At 38.9% G+C, this 17,664-nt stretch overlaps 4 protein-coding genes across 6 annotated transcripts; 1 reads left to right on the top strand and 3 right to left on the bottom strand.

Moving 5' to 3' along the window:
• Positions 1 to 34: 34 nt before the first annotated feature.
• On the bottom strand, positions 35 to 2,115 carry LOC103321657 (uncharacterized). Its single transcript, XM_008223489.3, has one exon. It carries the CDS (start codon positions 2,041 to 2,043, stop codon positions 94 to 96), a length of 1,950 nt encoding a protein of 649 aa, XP_008221711.2. The 5' UTR covers positions 2,044 to 2,115; the 3' UTR covers positions 35 to 93.
• A 127-nt stretch (positions 2,116 to 2,242) lies between these two features.
• LOC103321709 (Vps51/Vps67 family (components of vesicular transport) protein) lies at positions 2,243 to 5,802 on the bottom strand. 2 transcript variants are annotated; one of them, XM_008223534.3, is made up of 6 exons: positions 5,490 to 5,802; positions 5,054 to 5,151; positions 3,910 to 4,954; positions 3,099 to 3,812; positions 2,876 to 3,012; positions 2,243 to 2,736 (listed from the first exon to the last, which is right to left on the bottom strand). In XM_008223534.3, exons 1-6 carry the CDS (start codon positions 5,661 to 5,663, stop codon positions 2,547 to 2,549), a joined length of 2,358 nt encoding a protein of 785 aa, XP_008221756.2. In that variant the 5' UTR covers positions 5,664 to 5,802; the 3' UTR covers positions 2,243 to 2,546. The 2 variants fall into 2 exon arrangements, with proteins under 2 accessions (XP_008221756.2, XP_088900966.1); XM_089044840.1 differs by having other exon boundaries at positions 5,054 to 5,170; positions 5,490 to 5,627.
• Positions 5,803 to 6,164: 362 nt separating this feature from the next.
• On the bottom strand, positions 6,165 to 8,443 carry LOC103321656 (glycerol-3-phosphate acyltransferase RAM2-like). Its single transcript, XM_008223488.2, has 2 exons — positions 7,790 to 8,443; positions 6,165 to 7,338 (listed from the first exon to the last, which is right to left on the bottom strand). The coding sequence occupies exons 1-2, from the start codon at positions 8,408 to 8,410 to the stop codon at positions 6,439 to 6,441; spliced, it is 1,521 nt and encodes a 506-aa protein (XP_008221710.2). The 5' UTR covers positions 8,411 to 8,443; the 3' UTR covers positions 6,165 to 6,438.
• Positions 8,444 to 13,458: 5,015 nt separating this feature from the next.
• LOC103321655 (hydroxyproline O-galactosyltransferase GALT6-like) lies at positions 13,459 to 17,382 on the top strand. 2 transcript variants are annotated; one of them, XM_089047029.1, is made up of 7 exons: positions 13,459 to 14,796; positions 14,970 to 15,202; positions 15,283 to 15,573; positions 15,676 to 15,804; positions 15,894 to 16,067; positions 16,806 to 16,927; positions 17,031 to 17,186. In XM_089047029.1, the coding sequence occupies exons 1-7, from the start codon at positions 13,935 to 13,937 to the stop codon at positions 17,050 to 17,052; spliced, it is 1,833 nt and encodes a 610-aa protein (XP_088903155.1). In that variant the 5' UTR covers positions 13,459 to 13,934; the 3' UTR covers positions 17,053 to 17,186. The 2 variants fall into 2 exon arrangements, with proteins under 2 accessions (XP_088903155.1, XP_008221709.1); XM_008223487.3 differs by having other exon boundaries at positions 13,463 to 14,796; positions 16,806 to 16,913; positions 17,031 to 17,382.
• Positions 17,383 to 17,664: the final 282 nt, after the last annotated feature.

The following is a 17,664-nucleotide window of genomic DNA, read 5'->3' as shown; positions in this document are numbered from 1 at the left end:
GCACTAATTGTAAATGTTTTTATAAATCAAAGAATTTGGAACTAATTGTAAAAGTTATTTAGGTGGATAGGCCTTCATGAGTTTTCAAACACATCAACCAAACCATGAAGGCTTACAAGGAGCGAGAGGCTTTCCACATAAGCCTCTGTTTCCAGAGTAAGAGCTCTGGGGAAAGTCACTCAAGGGTTTACCCACTGGGATTTCCCCGACTAAAAGATTGTCTGATAAATCTAATTGCTTCAGCTTTCTCAATTTCAGAAACCCATTTGGAATTTTACCAGCAAAGCGGTTTTTCTCCAACTTTAGCGTCTCTAACATGCTTAAATTCGCCAAGGCCTCTGGCAAGTTGAAGCCTAACTTGTTGGAACTCAAATCCAGACTTTGCAGTAACTTCAGTCTCTCTATGGATGTTGGAAATCTACCTTGCAAAATGTTGTTTGATAAGTTGAGAAGCTGAATGCCATGCTGAGCTCCTACCCCAATTTGCCCCATTCCACTGGAGAATTTGTTATCAGAGAGATCAAGATATGTTAGTGAACCATCTGGGAACTCCTGTCCTATCTCGAAAACTCGGCTCATCGAGCCTGATAGCTTGTTTCCATGGAGATCAAGCACACCCAAGTCGTGTAAGTTTTTAACTGACTCAGGGATCTTTGAAACAAGTGAGTTCCTGGACAGGTTTAATAAGTAGAGCTGAGCAAGGCTTCCAACTCCAAGCCATGTTGGAATGCTTCCAGTAAGATTGTTGGCTGATAAGTCCAGTTCCTGAATTGGACTTGGAGTCGAGCGCAAGAACCCTGGAATGCTGCCCTGGATCCCACATCCTGCCAAGTAAATCCGAGAAAGGGACGGCAGCTCCGCAAGCCATTTTGGGAAGGAGGAAAGGCTTAAAAGGTTGAATGACAGATCGAGCGCTTGAATATTTTGGAGGGAAGACATCTCAGAAGGAAGTGGTCCTTGGATCAAGTTATGAGAGATGTTGAAGAGTATAAGCTGGGAGAGTTGACCAACTGATTTTGGTATTTGACCAGAAAATTGGTTGCCATTAAGGTACAGCTCTCTCAAAGCTGATAAATTACCAAAGCTAGAGGGGATTGCTCCCTCAAGCTTGTTATTTGCTAGGGAAAATCTTTGGAGGGAGACCAGATCTCCAAATGTGGGTGGTATTTTCCCAGTAAGATGATTAGTATGCAGCCTTAAAAGCCTAAGAGAAGACATTTGGGCAGAGCTTGATGGAAATGGAATTGGTCCCTCAAGATAATTAGTGTCCAAGCACATAACTGAAATGGCAGTTAAATTAGCCAATGAAGGTGGAAGATTCCCAGCCAAGAAATTGCTTGAAAGATCAAGCTCTTCCAAGACCTGCAACTGACCAATTCTCTGTGGGATGTGACCAGTTAGAGAATTGTCATGAAGATCCAAATATACCAAACTTGTCAAATTTGTAAACGAATCAGGCATGCGACCTAAAAGTCGATTTGAATATAAACTTAGCCTCTTTAGATTCTTAAGCCTCCCGAGGCTTGATGGGAGTGACCCAGAAAACTTATTCTCATGCAGCACAAGTTCTTCAAGTTTTGACAGCTTACCAATGCTTTCTGGGATTGCTCCACTGAGGTTGTTGCCATAAAGAACGAGCCTTCTGAGCTCCGGGAGGTGAAAACCTATGGATTTTGGAAGTGTCCCAGAAAGACCAGAGAGCCCACCAAGATCTAGGACTTGAAGAGAGGCTAGGAGGGTAATTGAAGAAGAGAACAAGCCTTCCATCTGGGCTTGGAAAGGAGAATCATCAGATGAAATGAAGGCAGATAGATTTATTTCTGCCACTCTGCCAGTCCTATTTTCACAGGAAATGCCTTCCCAGTTGCAACAATTGCCACCAACCCACTTTGCCAGCCGGCCTGAAGTGTCAACATGAATTCCAGACTTGAAAATGGTTAGGCCTTTCAGGTCACTTGGGTTGCATTCTTCTTTTAGTCTTGGATTTGCCTCTCCAAATGTTAAGACGGTGATGAGCACAACCCACAGCAGCTCAATTGTCATTTTGTTTGCACAGAAGGAAATGTGATTTTGAGAAAGCGCGTTGAGTGTGTTGGATTTGATTTTCTCTGTTTTTTTCTGGGTTAGAAAACAAGTTATATAACTAGAGTTGGTCAAAGATATCGATTGTGCTCTCTTTTTTTGTCTTCTTTTTCCCTTTACAGGTTTTACTGCTCAAAAGCATGTTTGTGTCTGCACATGATGGTCTCACCAAAGCAATTAAAAAAAAAAGCATGCACGTGATAGCCATGCTTATTGTTTAAAGAAGTCAAAAGGATCAAAATATTATACATCCAATTAATCTGAAAAGTGGCAGAAATCTCTCTTCTTTTTTGCTTTCTGTTAAAATACCAAGCACCAACTCCACTGCTCTTTCTCACTCCTAACCAAAATTTGAAATTACTAAATGGAACTCATCATCACCATGAAATGATGATTCTAATTGAGGGTAAAATTTGAAGACAAAATCCTTGTTATCAACAAATGAGTTTGTCAACAGCATGTTACTACTCTCTATAGTGGTGAGCAAAATTGCTCTCACTTCCATGAGAATAGATGGATGATGCAGATTTTGCTGATACCGATTGAGTGGGGCTGGTCACATCTTGTTCTACGTTTGAGAAGTTGGCTTTTCCAGTCAACATCTTTATTGCTATTTGTGCTACTTCAGCAAACCAGTCATCCTCTGGCAGCACACTGCCAAAACAAGAAAAGAAAAAGAATGTGAATTAAGGTATAAAGAGCAATGCTGATATTCTCTGATTAACAAGCATTCTTAACTTTTTTGTTTCTTTAAGCCATTTTCAATTAAGATTTTAGCTTTTACTTGTTGTACCTGTATGGATCAACTCCAGTAGCTGTAACTGCATCGATAGCTCGACCGATAATGTTCTTTATAACTTGATGGAGATGCCGAGAAAGGTATCGGCCTTGGGATGCAAATAGCAGCACGAACTCCATATCCAAATAGAACTGCATGGAAATCAAACAAAATGTTAACGTAGATTACATAGATAGAGCAAAAGATTCATTTAGCAAATGAATACGAATAAATATACCTGTTGAAGGCCAAGAGGACCTAACGGTTTTGGCCCCTCTTCTATTTCTGCCCAGAAATTCTGATCATCAGAAAGCCAGAGGATCACAGTCTCTGTCAGTCTCATTAATAGGATAGTTGCAAACCTTTCCCTTCCCACAAAAATATCTGTTGCAAGGTTTGCTAATGTTGTCAACTTAGCGAAAAATTCCTGAAGGATAGGAGATGGGAACCATTCAGGGTCTATATTTCCGTCCATAGTTGTGTACATGTGTGCATTGAGACGTGTGTCACCGTCTTCTGTGAAGATGAGATCAAGGGCATGTAGTCTGCAGAAGCTATCTCTCAACTGTTCAACCGAACGCTGAAGCCTCTTCTTCCATTCCCTGCTTGGCTCAGGAACACGGTTTCCCCTGTCTGAAGATCTCTTAGGGGTTTCCATTGCTCTGTTAGCCTGCTGACCCTGCTGCAAGGGCAAAAGCTTCATAGCGGCACGCGGGAGTAGCTCATCTGCTAACAATGATGCATTAGCTAGCAAAGCTAACTGTTGGGCTTCTGTCTCTGCCATCCTAACGAGTTTATTTCCTGAACCTTCCAAGTTCTCCTCATTCTCCACTGAACCAGGTACTGCATTCATCAGCAAATTGACATAGGAGTTAAAGGCTAGTAAAACACCTTCTAATGCAGGACCATCCAACTGCAGGGTGTCGAGGGGCGCGACATCCTCAAAAAGTTCCTAAATGCAGATATTATTAGCAACATTAATTAATTAGTTTTTGTGAAGTTGGAAATTCCCGAACAAGTACTGAAGTAAAAGTGAGATCAATGGTCACCTGAACCATTGAATTGAATCTGTGAGCACTGCTTGAAAGCTTTGGCTGGTATGCGCTCACAGCATTAAGAGATGAAGTTGAACCCATAAGGCGTGCACCTACGGGTGGATAAAGAAGCAGCCAATCATCAGCAGCAGCTAATGCCGCACTGCTCTGCTCAATTCTTTTTAAGTTGGAGCTCAATGCCTGCTCAAGGAAGGGCCTAAAGAGTCTCAACAGAACCGGAGAGAGGCACAATCCACGAGCTTCTAACAAAGAACAGTGTCCCAAGCATATATGAACACACTCAGCAGCAACTCTCATACTTCCAGAAGCTGCTGATGAAGCTAGAACATGCCTCTTTAGGAGATGAGCAAAAGCCTCCGTCTGTTTGACTGCCCAAGTAACAAGCTCAGATGTATAAGCAGTCTCCTCACTGAAAACTGCCAAGGAATCGCTTGCTGCTTGTGCAATGCTTGAGAAGACAAGTTGTGAAAGTGCAGCAATATATGCTAATCCAAATGAAGTGCTAGTTGTGCTAAGGCCTTGCATATTGGACTGCAACTTTTGACGGTGAGCATTAAGTAGCAACGTATGGGAACGGGGACCATCCCCGAGCTTTTTGAGAGCTACAACAGCTGAACGAAGCTCAACAACGCGAGTGGAAGGTTGGCACATAGTCTCTGCAAGCTGATCAATCAATTTTTGTCTCTGTTCAGTGATTGTAATCTGCATTGACAAGAATGCCGCTGGGTTCAATTTATGCCTGTCATTAGCTTGGTCCATAACACGTTCTCCTTCGTCCAAGGCAACCAAAGCTTCATCCACTCTTCTTTCGGCCAATAGAACTTCAAGGGTGTCCTGAAATTCCCCTAACCAATTCTCTATCTCGGAAAGTTCCCTATTTTCAACCGATGTGTCCTCGTTGGTGAAATCTTCATAGCCAGCAGACAACGAATCAACCCGAATTCCTTCAGATAACCCATGAACCAAAGCTGCCTGAGTAGATAGAAGATTTCTCATTGAAAGGAGCTGTCCCTCAAGGTCAGAGATCTCCTTAGATGTACTGCAAACGAACCAATATAAATAGTAATATATGCACCAAAGAAAATTATAATCCAGGCTGAATAATTAGAAGAATAGGAAGAGAATGAATGGCGCTCACCGAATAAATGCTGAATAATTAGCATACACACTCTTACGCATTTCCTCTGCAGATGCCTTCTTCAGCTCAACGAGGTAAGAACAGAGGTGCTTTATCTCCTAAAACCATCATCAATGCCTATATTATATTACAAATTCCAGTAAAATTCTTCACCATGCATCACTAGAACTAAATACTAACAACAAATTAAGCGTAAAATTATAAAAACACAACCAGATTTTGTTTGCCTGATTCTAGAAAATCACATGTATTTGCATGGATTGTTCTCAAGAACTCTGCAACCACTGACCACCCTTTTCATAATTTGGTTTTACAGACCCGAACCCATGAAAATTACGAAAGAAGCAAACATATCATACAATCAGGAGCGGCATGTAGAGAGAGAGAGAGAGAGAGAGAGAGAGAGGGAGAGGGAGAGGGGTTGCGGTTCTCTGACCTTCTCACTCATGGTGTGGCATTTGTGGGTGATATAGGAATCTGGGTCGAACTGAGAGGTCTTGAAGGCCTTAAGCCTATCGCTGAGAGGCAGAGTTCCTTCAAGCTCCCACGAGTCTCCTATACTTGACGATATTGATCCTTTCGAAAGATGCGAGATCGTCGTCGAGTCCATTTTGATTTTCAATTCTATATTCTTCCACTGCCGTTTTGTTTATCTATAACATCAACAACAAGTCTAGCTCAATCTGAATATGATTTCATTTTTTATCAGAGAGAGAGAGAGAGAGAGAGAGAGAGAGAGAGCTTGCGAGAGGGAGGGAGGGAGGAGACACAGGCGGGCAAACGACATGCTTTTGCAACCCGTTAGAAACACGTAGGACTCGCTTGGTTTGTTTTGGATCTATCCCAACCATCCATTCGCCCAATTGAAATGAATCTATCATAGCCGTTGAATCTTCACTTATTTATTTACTATATTCCTTTTCCATTTCCTTTTCTCCTTTTTCTTTTATATATTGATATGTTGACAAGAGTGATATTCTAACTATTTTAATATACGGAGGGGAGGGGGTTCGAACTCGGGTGCATGGGGCATAATCCATATTTGCTCTTTTTAATTTTGTTTATTTTTCAAAACAATTCCTTAAACCTTGCCCAAAAATGAAAATAAAACTAAAAGCAAAATTCCACTAATGGTGATTATTCCAAACAAACAATAGGAAAATACAAATACGTAATTTCTTCTTGGTACACTTACACTACACATTCTCTTTTTCCTTGTCATTTATTTCTACATATTTGACTGACTAAATGAAAAAGTGAATAATTACCCAGGCACCTGGTCTTTTACCTGATCAATGACATATATATTTTTGCAGTGAAAAAAACAATAACTAGACTAGTAACAGTAAAAAGCTAGTAAGAGTAAAACCATCAGCCGAGGTGGCCTAGCATCCCATGACTTTGTTGGGTTGGAGCAACGGTTTCTCAACGACAGTCCCGTCATTTCCGGCAAGTGCCCGGTACTTATCTTTTCTGGTAAACCCGGTGTATTCATACGAGAGGCTGGCCGCTATAACCCTCTGGATATAATTCGCCACGTCATGGCTCGACTTCCCGGACCCACAAGTCAGCTCTGCCGGCAACTTGTTCAAAAACGTGACTTCATAAGCCGGGCTCGGGTTCATGAAGAAGTAAAACGGGTCCATACCCTTCCACCCACGCGCCGTCGTCCCGTGAAACATGCTCATTCTATTCACCATCGCCACCGGGACCAGCTCGTCCGTCAGCTCCGCGAACAGAGCGGAGAATCTCAGTAGAAATGGCTCCCGACACGTGGTGCCCTCCGGGCAGATCGCCAGGTCGCCTTCTTCTAGAAGCTTCTTGATCATGGAGGCATCCCTCGCCCGGTCGCGGCTGAGGCGGACGGTTTTGATGGGGGAGATGAACTCGGAGAGGCGGGAGACGGAGTAGGTGACCGCGGGGATGGGGCGGCCGAGGGCGGTGGAGAGGAAGATTGGGTCGAGGAGGGTGCGGTGGGAGCAGATGAAGAGGACGCCGGATTGGCCAGTGGATTTTTTGGGCGGCGGAGGTGGGGTGCCCTTGACGGTGACGCGGACGCCGAGTGCCCAGAAGGCGTAGTAGACGAGTGGCATGGGGAGGAGAGCCCCCGCTGAGATTCGGAGGCAGGCGAGGAAGAAGCCGACGGGGAGCCAGAGGAGGGTTAGGAGGGCCATGAGAGGGGTTGGCTTTAAGACGAGGCGGCCGTCGTGGAAGATGATGGGTTTTGGGAGCTTGTCATTTGTTACTGCTTCCACTTCTGGTTCGGCTGGCACCATGTAACCCTCCTGCAACAATATTCATTAAGTTCATATATACATGTTCGGGTTTAAATCTTCTATATTATTGTAAAATAAAGTAATTCGGTTATCAATTTACAGTATCTAATAAGTGTAATACATTAGATATTAATTTATTACATTAATTTTCGGACACTAATTGATGTGACAGTATTTCATTTATTTTTATTTTATGACCACATTAGACCTTATTTATTCACGTCAAATAAGAGATTATTATATAAGTTAATGTTGGTATCTAAAAGCTAGTATCTCTGGTATTAGTGCTAATATTATTTATCGTATCACAATCTCACATTTAGAATTGATTGTGCTAGAAAGAATTCGTTCAAAACATTATGAATTTAGGTTGTAAAAGAGGGCCGGTAAGCAAATATGTACATTAGTGTGCCTATCAAAGAAATATACAATTGAATAGCATAAATGAAAAGTGTCAAACCTTGCAAAGTTTCATGAAAGGAATGTCAGTGTGCCTATCACCAAGCCCAATCTCTGGCTGGACATCTCCAAAAGCCTTTTTAAGAGCATCTGCTTTCTTCTTCCCCACAAGAACACCAGGTAGGCAAACAAACCCAGTAGCCTTACCCTTATAAGTTGCAATTTCAGTCCCCAAAACCGTGTCGAATCCAAGAAAATCCTTCAAAAACGGCTCCACCATAATCCTCGGATTTGCAGTAAGAATACATCTCTTCTCACATGCAGACAGCACACGCCAAGACTCAGGGTGCAAATCGCTCGAATAAAACTTAGGCAGCACAGCCCTGGCCACAGACTCAATCTCGGAAACCCTCACACCAGCAAACGTTGCAAAGATGAGAACTTGGATCCCAGAAGATTCTGAGATAAAGTAATAGAGAAGTCCAGCTAATGGTGTAACCAAGAGCAAGAAAAGTAGCCTTAAAATCCCACCAACCTCAAAGGCAATGAGGGCAAAGTAAGGGAAGGAGCTTCTCCCTCTAAGCAAAGTTCCGTCCATGTCGGCAACCACCATGTGTTTTTCGCGGCCGTTTGACGTGCATTTGTCAACGGTTGGGAAGGTCGCTGCCATAACCCTATCCATCACTCAGAGTTTAGAATATCCTCTCGTACAAGAATGGAGGGATTCGAACTCAGGTCTTCGGGTTTCAAACCCTAAACTCTAGGAGAGTTTAAAATTTAATTAGAATAGTATATATATTTTGTACTCTGTAGCTAGCCGACTTTTGAAATAGAAGTTGTACATGTTGGTTGTGTATATATATAGATAGATAGAGGAATGTTGGCTAGAGACAACATTAATTAATATTATGTGGGTATGAAGGTACATAATAAAAGGAATGCCAGGGTGTCTTCAAAGGGACAAATAAATTTAGATTTGGCTTATCAGAACATTGAAAGAAAAGGTGGCACTCGAGAGACAACTTAGTTATGGTATATCCAAGGGTGGGAGACCCTTGTTTTTGGAGTTGAAGATTAGGGTTTGCGGCAATTTGCTGCTGTCTTTATTTGTCTCCACCGCCATTTGTTTGTCTTGCATAGTTGCAAACTTTGCATTCATTGATATAGTAATCTGGTTATTAAAAAGGGCTTGTCCAATATAGATCCCTACATTTTCTATTTTCTAGACATATACCTATCACTCTATAAATCTATGTGTAAAACCCAATTTCAAATTTAAATGACTAATAGGATATAAGAGGTCGTAGTATTTCTATGTTTTTACATCATTGCCACTAAACTTCATATTTTATTTATAATTTATTTCAAGCATTTCATTAACTGCCATAATTGTAATTAATATACTCCCTATTAATAGCATATCAATCACCCCATTTCTTTTAGTTGTCATTCTCTCTCACATCTCGCCCCCTAAAATTACAAACAAACAAAAAATCTGTAAATTACATATCCAATAATGTACCTATGAAAAATATAATATAAATATATACATATAAAATATAGGTATATTATTTACCAAAAAAAAAACAAAGTCAGTTACTTTGTAATTGCGTATATTTTTCATAATTAAAAATAGGTACACAATAATTTATATAAAATATAGGTACATTATTTACCCACAAGTAAATTATTTTACAATATACCTGTAAATGTGTATAGGTACATTATTTGGAATAGATAATTATGTACACTTTTCATTACTAGGTAAATTATGTTTTTCATAAAACAAACAAGTAATAGGTACATTATTTTTTCAACATAATTAGTATGTACAGTTTTATTCATAAACAATTATAAAGTGGATTATTAGTCATGTATAATTCATAAAAAGAAAATAACATAAACATTTTATTAAACAAACCGATTACCTAAATTTGAATTTATTGTTAAATTTTTTTAAAAATGTTTCAAAATTAATTCCTACATCCATTATAACCATTTGAAGATCTTTCCAAATTCAACATCTGTCATTATATACAATCCAATTAAAAACTGTTTTCATATTGATTCCTACATTAATATACAAAATGCAATAATGGCTTAGTTGGGGGTATTTTTGGAATCTGAAAAGTACAATAAATCAGATTTTATGCTTAATTAGGTAACTTGCTGAGTTGGATCCTAGTCATGGGTTTTTACTTATACAAATTGGGTATTATTTATAGGAACAAAAAGTGAAGGGTTTTAGGTACGGCAAATTGAATTTGAAGGGTGTAAGCCAAATTTACTATATTAAAAATAACTGTGACTTTCTTTACCAGATAACCCTATTTATTAATTGTTGGCCTCATGCATATGTTGCTTACTCAACATGTACGACGCGTCACTTCAATCCAAAAAGAAATGTTACTCGATCGTGAAATATGTACATATTATTGACCAAAATTTAAGCCACGGGAACAAACTTGGTTTTCACCTGAATTAATACTCAAAAGTTTGCTTTCACAATTCAAAGCACGGTGTTGGGATTGATAAATTTTTGTATGTTTTAGGTACACAAGTTGATCGGTATACCATTCAATATACATATGTGTATTGAAAAATATTTTCATATGTCTAATGTATGTTAGATCGTATACTAACCAGGGACGGACTTAGGATTTCAAAATGGAGTTGGCTAAATTTACCTTATTGAACTGTTAGATTTTAGGCTCGGCTTGAGGCTTATGAAATTAATCATAAATATATATAAATTTAATTTAAGAACTATCATTTTTATTTTATTTGTTTTAAAGGCCTATTTTACACCAATAATGCCAGCTCTACCATGATGAACAAAAATGAATTAAGAGAAAAGAAAAATCAAACAAGAAAATTTATCATCACAAGGTAGAGTCAAATAGACACGCACGACACCCAGAGGTATGACTACTATTATCCAATTAGTTCAATTGATATTTATGCTCTAAGAGCATCTACAATGGGCTCCCTAAACCACTTCCTTAGACAAATTTTAGGAGGAATCGTAAAAATATAACTCCAACCGCGCTCCTATTCACCTCCTAAAATAGGAGTCCTCTAGAGTTTCCTAAATCTGAGGAGAGAGAAAGGACTCCTAGTGGCTCCCTATAATTTAATGTTGCTTTATTTAATAAGTGTTTCAAACCTTTAATTAATATTTATTATTTTTTATATTATTTTTAAATAGAGATTGACCAATAAAAAAGAGAGATAACATTTATGACTCCCTAAATTAGAGAGCATGGTTGGAGTTGAAATTTTTTAGAGAGCTCTTAAAATAGCTTTCTTATATTCTTAGCCAAATTTTAGCTAAAAAATAGAGAGCATCATTGTGGATGCTCTAAGAGCATTCACAGTCATGCTCTCTATTTTTGAGTTAAATTTTAGCTAAAAACATATTAAAGTTATTTTAAGAGCTCTCTATAAAATTTAAACTCCAACCATGCTCTCTAATTTAGGGAGTCATAAATGTTATCTCTCTTTTTTAATTGGTCAATCTCTATTAAAAAATAATATAAAAAATAATAAATATTAATTAAATGTTTGAAACACTTATTAAATAAAACAACATTAAATTATAGGGAACCACTAGGAGTACTTTCTCTCTCCTCAGATTTAGGAGCTTCTAGATGTCTCCCTATTTTAGGAGGTAGATATGGAGCATGGTTGAGATGTATTTTTCCAAATCCTCCTTAAAATTTGTCTAAGGTTGTGGTTTAGAGAACTCATTGTGGATGCTCTAAATGGGCTCAACATTAACACTAACTAGAAGAAAGGAATAAGAAAAAAAAAACTCAACTAGGCTATAGCCCATGTTGTACATGTCATGGGTCCGTCCCTGACACTAACTACTCGGAACATACAAATATTACACGTTGGGATGTTGTAAATTGCAATAGAGGTGGAACAAATTAAGAAGCTAGCTGCATATGTTGAATTCTTTTTATTTTTAAAACCAAGGGACCAAATCAGAAAATGACTGGACTGATCAATCATTTTTAAACGAGTAATGCTACACTCACCACATTTTTATTCCATATTTTCATACCACCTTATATGACAAATGAAGTGGACAACTATATCAATTAAAAAGTGTCAATAAATCATAAAAGAAAAGAATATATTAAATTAATTTTAATTGATGTGTTGTCTACTTCATATGCCACATAAGGTAATATAAGAATGTAGTATACAAATATCATAAGAATATTATTATTCTCTTTAGCCTAAGGCCGACCATTAGGAGCTTTGTCCTTTCTTCTTCTTTTGATTTTTTGTCGGTAGGCTTTGTCTTGTTTTGTCTTGTCACATCGCGTTGCGTTGCGTCGTCTCTCCTTTTCTTTTCCTTTGGACTTGTTTGTTTTTCAGTATTAGTAATGAATTTGATCATTGAAACTCTCCATGGTTTGGAAAGTTTTCAAATTATATTCACAATCATAAACCAAAAGAACGCTGGAAGTTGTTAAATCATGCTAATTAATCACATTTTTGTGTGGTAATTATAACAACTAATTTAGATATGGTAAAAAATTTGTATTTTTTTACACAAATTCAACTGAAAAAGCAATGCGGCTTAATGCAGTTCCATATGTCAATCCTCCAATCACAATCATGAACGCATGTGAATTACCCCGTATCTTATTGCTAATTACTTAACGTGTTATCAACTGGAAATGACAAAGACTTGCCAAGATTTATCCATCTTTTTTGTTGGTACCCAGGAGGAGACAGCTAAGTTAAAATCAGTTGCAATTTTTTTATTTGAAAAAAAAAAAAAAACACTCAAGAACAAGAAATCTCCAACGATTAAATACAGCACCACCAACCAAACTAGGCTCTCTACGTCGTCGTCTTGAAGTGACAAGTCACACCCCTCCGGGCCACCGGTGACCGGCCCACGCATTCAAATCATGTCCCCAACAGTCTCATTAATACCCAAAATCTTAACCAGTCCAATCCATGGTTAAAGTAAAGCAATAATTTAAAAACTAGTATGAGGCAGTCGACATATAGGTTTTTGCCTTCCTTGAATTTTATTTTATTTATAAACGAAATATTCAAAGTACATTACAAAAATCTTATAACATAAGGAATTATAAGGTACATTAGAATCATTTAGGTATTTGATGATATCAATCAAGTAACTAAATAGTTTACAAATAAAAGCCTTTATGTCAAAATTTCTTTGACCCTTTATGGTTATGTGTGGAGGTACACTTGTGCGCTTGATGTTGCTGGTGAAGTTCTCCGTATTTGTAATAGCCTTGTGTATTTATGTGTATTTGTATTGACTCTTGTGGTTGACGACCTTTGTGCCTAAATTATAAATGCAATGTGTCATCTTTTTATCTATAAAGAAAATATTTGATTTATCCCTTTAAAAAGACTTATACTCCTTTCAATCACAACTTACAAGTTGCCAATAAAAGTTATGAAATTCCTAAGTTGCGATATTTGATTTTGTTATTCTTATTCTTAGATCTTCATTTTCCTTAGCTCAGCGCATCGAACACTTTAATAAAATTTTGATATTATAAAACAAAACTCATTATTATAAAATGGGGAACAAATTTCCAAAGAGAATGAAAAGTTGACCAGGAAGTCCACAAACTGAAGAAAATGAGGTGTGCCTCTTCTTGACCACCTCTGAATATTCTTCTTTATAAGAAAATTTAAAAAAACTTACCAATAAAATACTCTACCTAGTACCTTGCCATGTTCAGCCGACACCATCCCCGAGTCCTTACCTACTGAAACGGCGTCGCCTTCGTTTGTGTGCCTCTTTTCTTGCCAACCCAATCAAGCAAAGTGCTCGGGGAGAGCAATGCCAATTTGAGCGTGTGAAATCAAATAATATTTGGTTTCCTTTTACGGCATAAAATTTTCAAACGCGTCAAATTCGCCAAATACTATAGTCTAAAACCAAAGCTCTCTGCTTTCTTTCCCCTTTTGCTCTCTGAAAACATTTTATAATTTAAATATCTATATGAATTTCTAAGCTCTATATCTCAGTCTCTCAGACTCTCACTGAACCCCTCTTTCCCCAATTTCTTCAAATCTAGGGTTACTGAGTGGCAAAGAAACCAGAACGAACACATTCATTCGTTGATCGTTTTGTGCTTGGAGCCCTGTTCATTGTCCGTACAAAAAGCTGACATTTTTAGAGGCATTGCGGGACAAATTCAATGAAGCGAGGCAAGGTCGACTCGATGCTGCCTCCGAGTCGACTCGGAATGGTTCAAATTTTGATTGGTGCAGTGTTCGTCTACTTGCTTTTCATCACCTTCGAAATCCCTCACGTGTTGAAGTACGGATTCGGGTCGTCGGGTTCAGACGACAGTCTCGACGCATTGCCCAGAACGTTCATGCTCGAAAGCGAAGAGGAAATGGGCGAGAGAGACGCCCCAAGTAGACCCACGGAGGACCCGTTTCGGGACTCTGGAGGCTCGCCGTCTAGGACCCCCCAGAGGCGAACGCGCGAGGTCAAGAAAGTGTCGGGCTTGGTCTTCAAGGACACTCTGTTTGACACCAATGTCAGTAGAGACCAAGTCTCTGAGCTTCACAAAGCCGCCAAGAATGCTTGGACAGCTGGGAAGAAGCTCTGGGCCGAGCTCGAGTCAGGGAAGCTCGAGTTTGGCCTGAAGAACAAGTCCGAGAACCGCTCCGAGCCGTGCCCGCACTCGCTTATACTATCCGGGTCCGAATTTGAGGCCCGAAAACGGGTCATGGTTCTTCCGTGCGGGATGACTTTGTGGTCTCATATAACGGTGGTAGGTACGCCGAAGTGGGCCCACTCGGAATATGATCCGAAGATATCGATGTTGAAGGAAGGAGACGAAGCAGTGATGGTTTCGCAGTTTATGATGGAATTGCAGGGTTTGAAGAATGTGGAGGGGGAGGACCCACCGAGAATATTGCATTTCAATCCGAGGTTGAAGGGGGATTGGAGTGGGAAGCCAGTGATTGAGCAGAACACTTGTTATCGGATGCAATGGGGGTCTGCGCTTCGGTGTGAGGGTTGGAAATCACGGGCTGATGAAGATACTGGTAGGTGGATTCAATGTATTTTAATTGCTTTTCTTAATGAATTTAGGAATAGGGTTCTTTGTTGTTTTTTTAGGGGTTGCATTTAACTAAATTTAGTCTTGGTAGGTAAAGTGTATATTATAGAGCTGTGCCAAGCTAATGCACACGTTTGCTGATTCTTTGATTTGTCAAAGTTGATGGGCAGGTGAAATGTGAGAAGTGGATTCGTGATGATGATGATCACTCAGAAGAATCAAAAGCCACATGGTGGTTGAACAGGCTGATAGGACGAACGAAGAAGGTGACGATAGACTGGCCTTACCCTTTTGCAGAGGGAAAATTGTTTGTTCTTACTGTAAGTGCTGGTTTGGAAGGTTACCATATCAATGTTGATGGTAGGCATCTCACTTCTTTCCCTTATCGCACGGTGAGTACTGAGTAGCCTTGTGATATCGTCTTACATTGTGATGAATGCAGGTTATCTTATGATTTATACTCCCTTGTCAGGGATTCGCTCTTGAGGATGCAACCGGACTATCTGTAAATGGAGACATTGATGTGCACTCTGTGCTTGCTGCCTCCTTACCCACATCACATCCTAGTTTTGCACCATCGATGCATCTTGAGATGGTTACCAGATGGAAAGTTCCGTCTCTTCCCTATGGACATGTGGAGTTGTTCATTGGCATTCTGTCTGCTGGCAACCATTTTGCGGAGCGGATGGCTGTGAGAAAGTCTTGGATGCAGCATAAGTTAATCAAATCTTCTCGTGTTGTGGCTCGTTTTTTTGTAGCTCTGGTAAGGGTGAATGTAGAAGGCATGAATTTGTGCTTTGATAAACCACTTATGTATTGGTTGTATGCCAAAGACTTTACAGCTTTTGGAATTATGTTCTGACAGCATGGAAGAAATGAAGTGAACATGGAGCTAATGAAAGAAGTAGGATATTTTGGTGACATTGTTATAGTTCCTTATATGGATAACTATGATCTTGTAGTATTGAAGACTGTTGCAATTTGCGAATATGGGGTAAAGTCTCATAACAAGACTTCAACTTGGCTATTTGTTTTTATTCCTTGTGGAGAATACTGAATGTCAATGTATGTGGCTCTTTACAGATTCGGACAGTGCCTGCAAAATATATCATGAAGTGCGATGATGACACATTTGTCAGGGTGGATGCTGTGCTCAAGGAAGTGCGGAAAGTTCATGGACATAGAAGTCTCTATATTGGAAATATGAACTACCACCACAAGCCTCTTCGCCATGGTAAATGGGCAGTGACTTATGAGGTATGAATTCTTCTACGCTTCTCCAATCATTCTAAAGGAAAGTTTATACAACTTCTACTGTTTATAAGTCCCCAATCATGAATCAATTCTGGTATTCTCAAGTTGTATGAATTGTTCTTTAAATTGATAACTAGAATCTCAACTACATTGCTTAATGTGCTTTTATTTTAAAGGAAAATTTATACAACTTGTCAGTTTTACTAGTTTCTCTTCTAATGCTTAGGTTTGATTGTAGTAATATAATGCAGGTGATCTTGTGCCACGTGTTAGTATGTCTTCTTGTAAATTCCCTTTTGGGATGCCTCTTAGTTGAGCGTTGATGCTTTAGATTAGAGTAATTATCTTCGCTTCAAGATGTTCAGAGATGATGTGTTTTGTAACAATTAGGAGATGGAGGAATGAGTTTTTACTTGAAAGAAAATGAGGAGATAGAGGAACCACTATTACTTTTGAGAATGGCCTACCTGATTTTTTCAGAAATTTGACATCCAAATGTTCTTATCAAACTCATAACTTTCATTGTGAAAATTTCACTCGGATGTCTTATCTGCCTGATTTTCATTGTATTTTTACACAGAACATTGTATGCAATGGTGACTAGTTTAAAAATCAATAAGAGTTAGAATTCTCTAGTACCAGTTTGATGTTTAACACTATCATTTTGTTCTTCACATTCATATAGACTTGATACATGCGTTATGTCATGAGCAATCTCACATCTTCATGATCTTATTCCAGGAATGGCCAGAAGAAGATTATCCATCTTATGCGAATGGTCCGGGATACGTTCTCTCCTCTGACATAGCAAAGTTCATCGTATCCGATTTTGAAAAGCACAAGTTGCGAGTATGTGTTTGCATGTGTGTAGTCTGCGCATGCTCACAGATTGTTATTATATTATTTACTAGACAGTAGAAGGCCATGGATGTGATGATTTAATAAATTACTGTTTATATGGTGCAGTTGTTCAAGATGGAAGATGTGAGCATGGGAATGTGGGTGGAGCAGTTCAACAATTCTAAACCGGTGGAGTATGTGCACAGCTTGAAGTTCTGCCAGTTTGGGTGCATCGACGACTATTACACCGCACATTACCAATCCCCGAGACAGATGATATGCATGTGGGACAAGTTGCAACATCAAGGGAAACCCCAGTGCTGCAATATGAGATGACCATGGTGCATTATCAAACATTTTTTCTTTACAATATAGAGAATGTGAAAAAGAATACATAGAAACAAGTTTTACAGTCATAGTATACCGCTGTAAATATTCGGTGGGGGTTAATTATAAACCTTTTCCAAATTCTGTCAAATTTTCTCTTGGTTTTTTTTTGCTTTCTCAGTCCCTCATTTACATTATTTACGATCGAAGAAAAGCTGTAGAGCACAAAAAAAACGAATGTTCTTGATTGAAATCAGAAAGATTCGACCCCCGCCCATTTCTGTCCACTTTTCTTTAGGCCTCTCAATTCAGGTTGGGCTTGTTATAATTAGAACCATTCTGGTTGGTCTTAGATGTGGATGAGTTTCTTTTTTCATGTTTTTCATCTATGATGTTAAACTCTTCTATTAAAAATTTAGTTTTAATAACCAAA

Source organism: Prunus mume, linkage group LG2, assembly GCF_029339155.1.
Source record: "Prunus mume cultivar Tortuosa linkage group LG2, ASM2933915v1, whole genome shotgun sequence".
NCBI lineage: Eukaryota > Viridiplantae > Streptophyta > Magnoliopsida > Rosales > Rosaceae > Prunus > Prunus mume.
The sequence above is the reverse complement of the archived record's forward strand: the minus strand, read 5'-3'. Positions and strand labels throughout refer to the sequence as shown.